The sequence below is a fragment of the Cavia porcellus genome, unplaced genomic scaffold, assembly GCF_034190915.1.
Source record: "Cavia porcellus strain 051 isolate PalLab524CR breed Dunkin Hartley unplaced genomic scaffold, mCavPor4.1 scaffold_4, whole genome shotgun sequence".
Taxonomy (NCBI): Eukaryota; Metazoa; Chordata; class Mammalia; order Rodentia; family Caviidae; genus Cavia; species Cavia porcellus.
In genome coordinates, this window is record NW_026947487.1 from 58,207,836 (window position 1) to 58,222,611 (window position 14,776).

At 35.8% G+C, this 14,776-nt stretch overlaps 1 protein-coding gene across 1 annotated transcript in view; it reads right to left on the minus strand.

Moving 5' to 3' along the window:
• Nucleotides 1-14,776, minus strand: part of Rbl2 (RB transcriptional corepressor like 2) — a 51,673-nt gene that overhangs the window by 14,580 nt on the left and 22,317 nt on the right. Inside the window, exons 9-17 of the mRNA XM_063247102.1 lie at nt 12,916-13,082; nt 10,769-10,878; nt 8,844-8,947; nt 5,765-5,902; nt 4,338-4,502; nt 3,731-3,842; nt 941-1,204; nt 490-770; nt 226-402 (exon numbers count right to left, since the gene is read on the minus strand). Of these exons, the coding sequence (XP_063103172.1) occupies nt 226-402; nt 490-770; nt 941-1,204; nt 3,731-3,842; nt 4,338-4,502; nt 5,765-5,902; nt 8,844-8,947; nt 10,769-10,878; nt 12,916-13,082 (1,518 nt within the window). The remainder of the gene's footprint in view (nt 1-225; nt 403-489; nt 771-940; nt 1,205-3,730; nt 3,843-4,337; nt 4,503-5,764; nt 5,903-8,843; nt 8,948-10,768; nt 10,879-12,915; nt 13,083-14,776) is intronic.

A 14,776-nucleotide genomic window follows, 5' to 3' on the forward strand; every position in this document is an offset into this window, starting at 1 on the left:
ACAAACAAAAAACAAAAACAAAACAACAAAAATATTCTGAATTATGAAACAGCATCTTTGGCCAGGTGTGATGGCTCATGCCGTAATACCAGCACTCAGGCAACTGAGGCGAGAGGATTACTTCAAGTTCAAGGCCAGTCTAAACTACACAGCAAGACCCTGTCTCCAAAAACAAAAAGAAACAGCATCTTTGTTTTTGTCTTTGTAGACCTGAATGGTACTCACCTTTGCCATGACATAAATGGCACACATTAACAACTGGTCCAGATGTCTATCCATCATAAGTTCAGGACATTGAATCATGGAGAATTCAAAGCAGGTCCAGATTTTTTTCCTCAGTTCATCTGAAATATCTAGTTTAGCACAAAGATCCCGAAGACGGACACCTGCTAAGTGGTATACCTAACAGATAAACAAGAACATTTCATACTTTGTTTAACAATTACTTTTCCCAAGTTCATGCTCTGGTAAGGGTACATGGAGAACTACCTTTCTAAAGAAAAGTGATAAAGAGCTGGTCGTCTTGGGTCTAATATTGCTGCTGGATAAAGCCTGGCCTTGTTTCTGCTGTTGTCCACCAGGGGAAATCTGCTGAATGGCCACTTGTCCAGGGACTTGCAAGGTTGTTCCTGTGACCTGTTGAGAACTCAGACTTCCAGCCAGGGCCTGTGCACTGAGGGGCTGAATGGAGCCTGTCACAGCTTGTGCCTGCCCTCCAACATTGACTTGGACTGGGAAGAATGTTATCCCTCCATTTTCATTGGCAATACCTGCAGTTACGGGGGTAAGGGGGCACAGAAAATATGATAATGAGGCTCTCCTAGGAGAGGTCTCCATCTCTCTCAAGTCCCCTTCCTCTATCCCATGTCGACATTTCAACCAAATCTTCAATAGCTTACAATAAATGACAGAGAACTCAATATCCAACTGTCTTCCTTACCTTGTACGGGAATGGTCACTGTTTGTCCATTGTTGGCTGTGACAGTGGCTGTTGCCATAGTGACCAAGGTTTGTCCAGGCACTGGTGTGACAGAAACTGCCTCTCCAGGTACACTCTGCACAGGGACAGCACTGACTAAGGGTTGCGGAGGAATGCGCCCAGGTGTCCCTCCATCAGAGGGGCTGTCCTCAAACAGCCGCCTCCGGGTGGTGCTGACTGTTGGGGAGCTGTATCTGTCATACAGTGTGGTTGGAGATGCTATGCCTAGGATCAAAACAGATTGTACAAACTGTTTAACATGAGACAATGGGTCTATCTTCCACCTAGGGTCTTAAGTTCAAACATAACTATGGTGTTTGAAATAGTTCATGTCTTCAAAAGCAAAAATTACAGACATTGACTAGTGAAAATTCAAACAAACATTTAATGACAGCAAAATTATATAATTTGCTTGTCTCACAGTGCTTCTTAGTCCACTCCACCTTGTCCTAGGTTTTGTTGTCAATTATTACAAAGACTTCAATTTAAAGAATTATTTTACGGCTGAGGATATGCCTCAGTAGTAGACTGCTTACCTAGCATCTTGAGGCCCTGCACCATAAAACAATTTTTCTATAATGCTTTATTTTTTATGATGTTCGAATTCCAACTTCATGTATAAAACCACTATTTATAAGGAAACATAATGGTAATATAGTGATACCTCAGCTCATAAATGCTTTTGTTTGTCAACAGTCTGGTTTGCAAACACAAACTGTTATAGTCAGGGTTTACAAGAAAAACCATTTCATAGAGGATACAACTTATAGGATTATTTTATACTGTTTGTTCAAAAAGTCAAATGTGAAAACATGCAGTTCTGTCCACACAGTAGAGACCCAAGGAATCCAGGCTTGAGGGCCTGTATCCCATGACAGTGTCCTGCAGGAGTCCAGCTGCAGACCTAGAGCCCATAACATGTCTCCTGCAAGTCTGTATCAATAATCTATACTGGGATGGCCCAAAGGTCAGTGGTAGAAGAAGCTAGAAAGTGAACTAGAGGGATGAAGGCTCTGTGCCAGTAGGCTAAGGGATCTGCACTAGAGCCAGAAAGTGATGTTCAAGATAAACACCAGAGCTCCTCAGAAGAGAACTGTAGCTGTCTTCAGTGACAGTGAAGAACTGAGCTCCTCCATTGATGAGAAGAGCCGAGTTCATAGCAGGAAAACCAGCACAACAGGCTTTTTCAGGAGATCAACAGCACCATCTTCTGCTCCAGTTCTGCTCTTAAGCTGTTGACCCCAATCTCTACGTGGGCCTTCCACACCCAGAACCATGCTGATTCGGTTCAGCGTTACAAGGCTGTTACAAGTTGACCATTAGTTAATCCACACGCAAGTGTTTGGCAAAATTTTGTTTTTGTTTGCAAACTCTGAATTGGGTAACAAAGACAACCACAGCCATCTTTCTGACACAAATGCCAACAGATCCATCTTTTCCAAAAGCATCAAACAAATTAAATTTGTTTTTTGTTTGTTTGTTTGTTTGGTTGGTTTTTTTTTTTTTGTGTCTTTTTCGTTTTTATCGGTACCAGGGATTGAACTCACAATCACACACTTGCAAGGCAGGTGCTTATGCCACTGAACTAAATCTCCAGCCCCTAAACAAATTAAATTTGTGAACCAAGGTACCACTGTATATCACTGGGCAACATTTTAATGAAATTTCACCTTTGTCTTTTTCCACATATAGAAAATTATTAAAATTCCATAATGTTCTTTAGCAAGGTAGACACATGTTTAAATTTAACCTTAGTATTTTTGTTTTGCTTTGTTTTGTAAGACTAGAGATTGAACCAGGGCTTTGTTTATGGTAGGCAAGTATCCTATCATGAACTACACCCCCACAGCCCTTTTCAGAATTTCATTTTGAGTCAGGGTCTTGCTAAGTTGCCCAAGCTGACCTATAATCTTCTATCAAGTACCTGGAATTACAGCATGTATCACCATGCCCAGCCCACATTTTTTAAAAACTTTTCTTGATATATGGTCCACATATTTCACCCATCTAAGTTGTATAATTTAATAGTATTTGTATAATCTAATGGTAATTTAATGGTATTTACTAGAATTAAAATTCTAGTAAATATATATATATATATATAAAACTAGTCACCATTTTTAAGTGCATAACTCAGTAGCATCTGTAACACTGTACAATCATTAACATTACCTATTTCCAAAAACATTTTAATCTTTCCAAACAAAAAACCAAGCAGGAAGTGGTGACTAGTTTTAGCAAGATGCAAATTAGATCATGCAGCTCTATCTTGAAGGCTTTTCTACTTTGTCTGATGAGAAAGTAGTATGTATTTGCCTCTAAAACATTACAGAAATTACCAAGAATTCTATCACCCCAAATAACTCCTAACAATCCAGTTTTTCCATCCTGACCCTTTTGTACACTCTTAGGTAAACATACACTTAAAAAATAAAGATCACATTTAATATGATACCTATCCTGCAGAAAAGTATTTGCTCTGATCAGACGTAACTACTCTGATCAGATTTAGCTTCGTGGTAGAAGTGTTTGTCTATTTCTTTCTCTCCTCTCATACACACTCACACACAAAATATACATTTTCTTGTTTTTTTATTCTTTAAAAGCATTATTTTTACATGATCCATGTGATGTTTAAACGCATAGAATATTTTATTCTCTATATCCCCTAATTTCATTTGTAGGTTTAGATGAAATTTAAATTTCCAGATACAAGTCTCCAAAACATTCCTCCTAGTATTTTAGACTTACTTCTTCCAAGTCCTCCAGTATCAGCACGAACTTCACTCACCCTTCTAGGAGTTAAAGGGGAGCCAGCGATACAAATTTCATCTGCTCTTTCCAAATTCTGAGGTGGCATGACCTATAAATAATTATTTTTATAAAATGGCAGTATCCAAAAAAGCATTTTCGTTAGAAATACAATAATAATGTAAGGCAAAAAAAAAAAAAAAAAAAAAAAAAACCTCTCTTAGCTTATTAGAAATCCTAATAAAATCAGCTGTTTTTTCTTTTTCATCTAAAAAAATGTTTTAATTCCAGTCCTAATAATCAAATTCTAAGTATGAATCAGCCTTCCTTATTTGGCAAGTTAGGTACTCTAAGGTACAGAAACTTGATCAGGAAATTAAAAAAAAAAAAAAAACTGCATTTTTGCTGTCACTGCAGTGTTGCAGCATTTACCAATTACTTCTGACCGCTGTTCTCTCTGTGACACGGGAACAACATTAAATACAACTACCAATCTCCTACCCAATAGAAGACACTAAGTTGAACTGTTATCTGTTGAAGGGGATTATAGATTGAATGATATTAATGTACTGTTCTTACAGAAAGATGTTAAGATATTTTCACACACCTCTTCACATGTAGGAACTCTATTGTCATTATCTCTAATTTTATCCCAGAGTGGGGACTCTGGTTTCCAGGCCAAATGATCTAAGATCTGTTCTTCAATCTGGTTAAGGTGTTTTACCACTTCTCTACAAAGCCCATCTTCTGCTCTGATAAACACTTCTATTACCTTAAACAAAGAAAAGTTAATTATTATTATAATTATGATTTTTTCACAGAAATTAGCAAGTATAAAAGCAAAATGATTTCATCTATTTAAGTAATTTAAATATATTTAGACAAATTATTCAATTATAATTAACAGTACAATTTTGAAATAGCTTTCTTTTTACTGCCTTTGTAAATATTTAGCTTACATGAATATAAAATGTAAGTGTAGTGACATTTTAAAATGAAAAATATACCTTACATAATTAGTTTGAAAATAGTACTCTTAAAATTTTTTATCAAAGAGCTGGTTATATAGTTCAGTAACAGAATATATGTTTTGCATGCATGAATTCCTGGGTTCAATCTCTAGCACCAAAAAACAGAAATAAAAAATAAATAAATAAAAATCTTCATATTAAATCCTCTAAACAATTTATGAAACTATAGAAATTAGTTTTGATCACACGCCAAGTCAATAGCAAAACAAAAACACTACAAAAATCAATTCCATTACCTCTGTGTTTCTATAAAATATAGTAATTTTTCCTGAAAGACATTTTCAAAGTTTTTATAAAATAAAAAATACTGCTATATAAGTTTATCTAGTATACCAGATACTAGATGAAAGGCAGAGAATCAAATGAAGCTTTTACACAAAATAGACTTCACACCATTGTACAATAAAAGAATTTATATAGGTGTGAGGATTCTCCTGCTTTTCTGCTCTCTAAATAGATTATTAAATGTGTAATTAAAATAAGAAAATAGAAGTGCACAGTCATGAGTTCAATCCCCAGTACAAAAAAATAAAAATAAAAAATAGAATAAATGTATCTGGATGCTATTATGAAATAGGTGACTTTATTTTTTTTTTTTTTGTCTTTTTCCTTTTTATCAGTACCGGGGATCGAACTCACAACTGCCTGCTTGCAAGGCAGGCACTTATGCCGCTGAGCTAAACCCCCAGCCCCGAAATAGGTGACTTTATAAGAAGTTGGTGCCATCAATAATCATCAGTACAGGGGCTGGGGATTTAGCTCAGCGGCATAAGCACCTGCCTTGCAAGCAGGCGGTCGTGAGTTCAATCCCCGGTACCGATAAAAACGAAAAAGACAAAAAAAAAAAAAAAAAAAAAAAAATCATCAGTACATATTTTGCTCCCTAAATAGGTTATTAAATACATAATTAAAAACAGAATAAATCTATTTGGATGTTTATGAACTAGGTGACTTTATAAGTATATCCTATCTGCAATAATCAGTTCATATTTTTAAAAAATACCTTATAAAAATGATACAGTGGTACATCAAATATTTCAGTAATAAATGGAAAATTCCCTGGAGGCTTATAAGAAAAAGTGATGACTTCAAGACAGCAAGCCAAAAGTGATCTATGGAATGCATCTTGTTCCAGAATACCCTATAAAAAAAAAGGAACATTTAGAAACATTAGTCACTATTTTGGGTTTTTTTCATAATCAGTCAGTTAAATAAAAATAAGACAGCCTTGTTTTCTGAGTGATAATATGGGCTTACTTTTTTACAAAACTTTTCTTAACTCTGATAAAGCTCATTCTTTATCAGACTGTATAATCTTTTAAATATTTAAATCTTTTAAAATATTATATATTATGAAATATATTAAATAGATTATATCCCTAGCCAAACTATACATACCCTGATGCACAGAATAATGATGCAGAAAGATGTTACAAAACAAATTTTATAATAAAAGGCTACCATTATAAAAAGCCAAGTAAGCAAGTGACTGGCTAGGTGACCATGTATCAAAAGTCATTATGTTTTTTAGCAGGTAACATAATCACAGATGATTTTTATTTTCTTTTGATTTAAGATTTGCAGAGATTGTATGTAAAAATTTATTATTTATGAGTTTAAAACTTACTGAAGCCAGGCATGGTGGCCCACAACTGTAATCCCAACACTCAGGAGCCTAAGGTAGGAGGATCGCTGCAAGTTCGAGGCCAGCCTGAGCTATAAAGTGAGTTCAAGGCCAGCCTGAACTGCACAGCGAAATCCTGTCTCAAAAAGCCAACAAAACAAAACAACCTTACTGAGCAATGAGAGCACAGGTAACAAAAGAAAAAATTATATTTCATCAAAATTATAAACTGTTCATAAAGGAGACTATCAGGGTAAAAAGAAAGCCTACAGAATGGAAGAAAAGATTTATAAATCATTTATTTGATAAAGGATTAATATCCAAAATTAATTTTTAAAACTCCTGTAATTTGACAAAAAGAAATAATCAACCCAATTTAAAAACATACAAAGGATTTGAATAGATGTTTTGTCAAAAATAATGCACAAAGGGCTGTCAGTCATAGGGGAAGATACTCAACATCCCTGTAATTAGGGAAATACAGATCAAAAACACTATGAGATACCACTTCATACCTATTAAGGTGGATATTATTGGGAGGGGAAGGTTCTGTTTGTTTGTTGAAACAATGTACAGTCCAGGCAGGCACTGAACTCACTATGTAGTACAAGCTGGCCTCAAACTCATAGCAATCCTCCTGCCTCAGCCTCCTGAGTGCTGGGATTATAGGTGTATACCACCACACATGGCAAAGATGGGTATTATTTTTAAAATGAAAAATAATAAATGATTTCAGGACATAAGAAAAGTGAAGCTCTTATGTATTGCTGGTTGGAATTTAAAATGGTACAACTGATATAAAATTACCAGATGGGGTGAGCATGTACTCATAGATAGAGCACTTGCCTGATAAGCATGAAATTCTAGGTTCAATCTCTGGCACAGAAAAAAAAAAAGCTACCTTATGATCTTGCAATTCTATTTCTAGGTATAAAGACCTCAAAAGAACTGGAAATGGGAACTCAGATACTTTTACACAGAAGCAATATTCATAGTAGTGAAGCAATATTCATAGTAGTGAAAGGTACAAACAACTCCAGTGTACTTCAACAGGTGAATGGCTCAAAATGTTTAAAAAACGGAAAGTAACTGTGACACATGCGACAGTGTGGGTGAACCCTAAAATGTGAGGTACACCAGACACAATCAGATGCATACTGTATAACTCTACTTACATGAGATACCAGAGGAGGTAAACTCACTTAAAAACAAATAGCTAAGAGACACAAAGCAGGCATAGAGGTTACCAGGGACTACAGAGAGGGGAGAGCGGGGAGTTAAGTGTTTAATGACCTCAGACTCAGTTTGAGAAGGTGAGAAAGTTCTGGAAATAGAAACTGGTGATGGTTACACACGCTGTCAGTGTGCTTAAAGCCCACTAATTATAAACCTAAGGATGGCAAAAATGCTGTTATGTTAAGTATATTCATCACAGTAAAAAAGGGGGCAGGAAAAGTTTTTAAAATAAATTTAAATTAGTTAGTTAGAAGAATATATAGGTATGCACTTAATATTAGCTCCCAAACCATATTTTATGTACCCTTTATAAAATGTATGTAGCTATGTGTATGTACCCTTCAATGTCTTTCACAAAAAAACTGACATAAAACAACCCTTAAATTCATAGTTATCTATATATGTAGAATATTAACGAATTAGAGTAATTGTTGGTCAATTTTATAATTTTTTCCAAAATGTTGTTAAAAATAATTTTTTTCAACTATAATGTAATAATAGTACATAAATATGGCTATATTTCCATTCATATATCTAATTGCACGTTTTATGCTCCTAGCTTAAATTTACAAATAGGCTTCTTCCAGTTTTCTCTGGAGCTTCATCTTCATAGAAGGGTCACTTTTTAAATCTGTGTTTAACTGACACATAAAAACTGTGAACAAATATAGAAAATGTTAAAAGTATGTTTACTGATATCTAAACTCAGTATCATTTACAGAAAAATCTAGTTATACTTCTTTTTTTTTTTTTTTTTTTTTGTCTTTTTCGTTTTTACCAGTACCAGGGATTGAAGTCACAACTGCCTGCTTTGCAAGGCAGGCACTTATGCCGCTGTGCTAAATCCCCAGCCCCTAATTATACTTCTTGATTGCTAAAATAATTAGCGAAAGAGAAATGGTTGAATATTTATGTCAACATCCCATCTGGTCCATAGCCAATTTATTTTTGCATGTAAGACCTACATAAAAACTATGAAATTTAACAATTCAGTTAGGTAAAACTCAAGCGTTTCGTCACTGACTAGCTCAGTCGTCCTGCCTCTGAGGCCCTGAGTGATAATACACGGCCTGTGGCAGTGAGAAGCCCACGCAGCCACGCGGGTGGCAGGAGACGAGGCCCGGTGCACAGACTCCAAGTCTCATTCCCTGCAGCCTCATAGATTCATTCCTTGTGGAGGTGCGGCCGCGGGTTACTGTGTTCATCTTCATATTTTACTCACAGACAAATCCGTGGCTCCCAATCTCCTTTGCTCCTGTTCGATAATAGACTCTAATACTTTATAGTAAAGCATTTCTGCAAAACGAAAGTGTTTGCTGGAAATTTCTATAGAGATAAAAAAACAAAACACAAAGAAAATAAGCACTGTGGAAAATAAAGCCAACCCCTCCATCTCTAGCCACAAAATAAACCTTAAAAACTAAGCACACGGGCTGAGGATTTAACTCAGTGGCTCTTGCACTTGCCTGGTAAGTTCGATCCCTGACACCAAACCAAACCAAAACAACCAAAAACACCCACATACTTCGGATAAATACCCTTCCTAGCACTGGTGTTTCAATTATCCCTGAGATTACTTAGCACCCTTCACGGTAATACTTTTTTCTAAAACTATGAAGTGAAACTGCATATAAACAATTGTAATATTCTATTAATAGTCATACCCTTTTTTCCCGTATTTGAACAAAATCGTTTTACACTGTTACACTGGATGCTGCACATCTGCGCAAAGCCCCAGGTGTTACAGGCTCGGAGCCCACACATGCTATGGAAGGCAGTGGGAGTGTTAGGAAGTAGGGCCGGCACAGGTAAAGTCTGCAGAGGCGCACCCTTGACGGGGACTGTGGGACCCTGGTCTCTTCCTCTCTTGGTCTTGGCTTCGTGACCCACGAAGTAACTTCGCTCCACTACACATTCCCACGATCGCCGCAGCACTCCCACCAGAAGCCCAACACAAGGGGTTATTCCATCATGTACCAGAACCTCTAAAACAATAAACTAAATACACGTCTTCTAAGTTAATTGTTTCAAGTATTTTGTTATGGTAATGGGAAGGTGACTAATATCCATGCTGAGATAAGGCATCAGTTTACTATTACATACAGACTTAGCTCCAATCCATAACATCAGATAATTCTGAGGCCAGATTTGGGCATGTACCAGCCCAAAATTCAAAATGTTCCAAAATCTGAAACTTTTTGGCACCAGAATAATGCCACAAATTGAAAATTCCATAGCTGACCTCATAGGATGGATCATAGCCAACACGCTAAAAGTACTGTATAGGACTCCGGGTGTAGTTCAGTAGAGAGTACATGTAAGGCTTTAGGATCCATCTCAGGCATCACAATAAATAAATAAAGATAGTATAAACCTACTAAGTAATTTTTTTATTTAGACTTGGATCTTACTTCCAAAATATTTCATTTTATTAATATAATATTTCAAAATCCAAAAACATCTGAAACCTAAAACACTTTCAGTCCCAATCATTTCAGACAAGGAATACTTTTATATCTCCTGTCCTTGTTCTTACTATGATGAAGAGACACTATACTTCTATTTAATTTTCAGTTTACAAGTAAAAATGCAAAATTTACAAATATAAAGTACCAGAAGGCCAATGTGATAAAGATATTTGTCAAAATTTCTTTCCAAGGACCCAGAAATTATATGTATGACAGAAAAATGGACACCAGCTGGTGGATACTCCAGCTTTTAGTCTAAAATCCTAGATCTTAAAAAGTGCTCTAAAGGATACAACTGCAAGTGTGTTTAGGTGTGTTAAATAGATGACCATATTAACATTTTTTATTGGATCACTGAACACAACTGTTTGCAGTCTCACTGTTTGAATGTCCACTTTGGATGCTTTGATCCTGTGACTTGAACAACTATCTCTAAGATGATAATGTGTAATCTATTAACTGGTGGTTTCTTACTGTTTTTTTTTTTGTTTTTGTTTTTGTTTTTTTTTTTGTAGTTCTGTATTACTTGTACCCTTACACTGTTTTGTTTTGTTTTTTCTCTTTTTCCTTTTAAATAAATAAAAAAATCATAGATCTTTTCATGTTCTGAATCAATTACCAAAAAAACCTCAATGTAAACATTAAAGGTTAGAGCAGAATAGGCAATACAAAACCTTACCATTAGAACCATTACTGAATTCCTCATCTGACTGGGAATGCTGGGAATATATTTCATACATTTCTTTCAATCTGTTAGCAATAGCCTGGGTTGGATCTCTGGAACATGTCCTCAAAAGTAATAAATTATCAACTGTAAAGATCTTGTCAAGTCACAAAGGAATACAATATTTACATTCCTATAATTCCATTAACACATAAATATGAAATATATACTTCCCAAATAGTCCAGGAGACCTCATACTTCCCACATTCTTCCCAAATTAATCCAAGAGACCTCATACTTCCTTTTCAAAGGTGATAATTACTATTTTAAGTGAAGACAAACATTTCTTGTGTGGGGCAGTAAGTTTAGCAGCTTTAGCCTGGCCCATGTGAGGCTGTGCCTGGCCTCCACCCACCTTCTAGTTCCCCAGTACTGACAAGTGCTAAATTACCCTCAACTGCTTCCTGAACACAGCAGTAAAACTCCCATTAAGAACCACTGGAAGAAATAAAATGAAGAGATATATAACTTATGTTATATATAACTTACATAACTTGGACTCACATAAACTGGTATCGGCATTTTTTATTGTTTTTGTGTTGGCATTCCCCGCAAATGAAATACATTTCATTAATTTTTTAAATTACAAAGCAGTACATGTTCAATATAAAAGCATTATATAAATAATGACCCAAGTGGGCTTTTGTAACAACTATGTTTTCATTTTGATTATGTATATATATGAATTAAGATAATTATGTACATGTACCAACTCCTCATGATGTAATCATTATGTACTGCAAACATGTACTAACAAAAAATTAACATATTATTAAAACTTTGAAAATTAAAACCAGTTATACTCTTGCTAGGGATAGTTACTGAATATAATATGCTACACAGGCAAGATTTTTAACTATGAACATATATACTTAAAAAAAAACAAGATCTTCTGACTTTACCTAGTATTTTATTCATTTTTAATATTTAAACCCACTAATGTATTTAAGATTGAAGAAATCCATGGCCAGGTATGGTGGCACATGGCTGTAATCCCAGCATTTGGGAGACTGAGGTAGTAGGATTGCTGTGAGTTCGAGGCCAGCCCGGGAAACAAAATGAGTTCAAGACCAGCCTGAATTACAGAGTGAAACCCTGTCTCAAAGACTCAAGGGGGGAAAAAGATGAAAGATATGCTTGGGGAACCAAGGAATGGAAGGGCAGGGGGAGAGATGAAGGGGACATAAGATTTCAGAAGTGTTATGTACAAGTACCACATGTCCCAACTCTTCAGGATGAATGTAATCACTGTGTACTACAAATATGTACTAATAAAAGTAAACATTAAAAATATTAGTCTTGGTTAGAGATTATAAAAAGGACTGTCTAAGCTCTATATATCTTTATATATATCTTCCGGCAACCTTATATATAAAGATATATAGAGCTTAGACAGGCTTTAAAAATGCATTTATGAAATATTTCTAAATTCAAGGCAAATGTTGCCCACCTGAAAAAGTATGACTTAGAAAGAGGCTATATATTATAACATATCTTGTTGAGTGTTAAACACAATCAAGTTTATGAATAAAGTAGATTTCATGAAAATGTAAAGGAAAGCAGTCATTTTTGAAATTCCATGAGCCTAGCTATAAGGGAGAAATTACTGAAATGTGTATAGGTCTTCTTACTTCCACACCACCAGAAATAAACTGCAGATGCGTAAGGCTTATGTCATCAAATCCTAGAGTTTTAGGATTAGGAGGAGTCTTTGAGTCAGTTTTTTCAAATCTACTTGCCAAAAGTTACACACAAGTCTACTGCGCTTTTCACTAAACCTCATTGATGTTTCTACAGTCTCAGGCAGATCAAAGAAACTGAAAATAGCTAACTTCCTCTGCAGGCTAATAGTGTTGCACAGAGCTTAAAAAACTGACTGACAGGCAGGGGTTCTGCTCTCACTTTATCAACACATGGAACTCTGGCAACTTTTCAAATCTGATTCTCCTTTCACAACTCTGTTCATATCCAATCCTCTTCATAAAGTCCTATGTCAACTTGTATCCTCCCTAACCACCCCACCACCCACTTCCCCTAACTCTTCAAAAGTTGGAAAATGATCAACAATCAAATCTTGGAAAACAGAGAGGGCTGAAACTCACCTGAGAATTTGCTCCAGTTTCTCACTTGGTGCATTCCTGAGGCCTGTTAGCATGGTGTGAAGACGACTCAAGCTATGTGTAGCTGTAGAAATGGGGGTCACACAAGGACTATTCTCCTTAATGTACCTCACACCAGTGAGTGGGGTGGAGATTCTAAGTGCTTTAGACTAAAAGAAGGAAATTAGGTAGATTAAATAAAAAACAGGGTTTTTTAGGTCAGGAAGACTTTAAGTTACTTAAGAAATAGAAACTCAAATGAATCAGAATTATCTTGGAGAATTATCTGGAGATTTAAGCACAGTCCCACTGAGAACCATCACTATGTAAAGATCTGTGAAAGGGCAATATGAATTTTAGCCAAAAGAAAGCGTTTCTCTTAAAAGTTGAATATTTAAGATAAGGTATATCTCCCTATTAATATTCCTTCAAAATTTAAGTTAAAAGATAGTATTATACTTGAAAAATTTAGAATATCACTGTCACTTTTAATAAATAGAATTTCACAGTTTCTACCCACCACTATTTTTACAAACAATCAAAGATTAATGGATAAAAGCTATGCATTAAATCTGGCCCAAATAAAATCTAACATTTAACAACAATTCATCTAAAGTACCAAAGTGGCTTTAGATAGGAAACAAATATCCTCAAAAGCCCAACCCAATACAGAACAGTCTTCCCCAGTCTTCTTGCCCCTTCTCTGTATCTAGTTACTAGAATCTATCTTTTCTCCAAAGTCTATTCTTAGAGAAATAAGGATTCTTGAATATAAGTGAAAAACATATACAACATAAGAATGTCAAGGAATGTAAGGACGAGTACATATACTAATAATATAACATCTTTTCTAATTTTTCAAAAACTCTGAAAAGCCCAGATACCTTCAAACCACCTTTTAATACTCAAGAGAAACCATACTCTAAGTGTTGAATGTACCTACCTTAGGGTTTAAAACACCTAGCACAACAGTGGAGAAATTTGTCACACAGAAATAAATCTCTATACTTTCTATATTAACTCTATATGCTTTCTCTGTTTCAAAGAGTAGTAAAGATACTCATTTTGTTTCAAGAGAATTCATCATAAAGCCAGGCATGGTGGCACACGCCTGTAATCCTAGCACTCAGAAGGCTGAGGGGCTGGGGATTTAGCTCAGCGGCATAAGCGCCTGCCTTGCAAGTGTGCAGTCATGAGTTTGATCCCTGGTACTGATAAAAACAAAAAAGACAAAAAAAAGAAGAAGCCTGAGGCAAGTTCAAGACCATCCTTGTATATACAACAAGATCATGTCTCAAAAAACAAAAAATAAAAGAAACAAACAATGAAATTTTAAAAGGTAAGATATTCTATCAAGTCAATAAAATTGTCTGGATAAATCACACTTAGAAGGTTGCTCCTTGCCTTAGGTTTCTCACAGCCAACTTCTTTATATGAAGCAGTGCCTGCACTAGAAGAAAAAGCCTCTTGTACAGGACATGTCAAGAATCAGCAGCACATAACCACATCACCCACAGGCAGGAGTGGCTTCATGGAGGAAACTGGGTGTGATAGCCACAAACAGCTTCCTGCCCAGAGCTCAAGGTTAGTCCGTGGCTTCTTGGCAATACTTCGTAGAAGTGCTTCACTTAAAACCTCCTGTGCATTTTGACTATAAGGAATCTTTCTTCAACTCAGGTCTGAATACAAAGTTGATGATGTTAAAAATATTAGGACAAAGTAGGTGTGGTGGCACATGCCTATAATCCCTGCACTTGGGAGACTGAGGTAAGAGGATAGCCATGAGTTGAGGCCAGCCTGGGTGGGCTACATGAGCAAGTTCACAGCCAGTCTGCACTACACAGTAAGACCCTGTCTCAAAAAA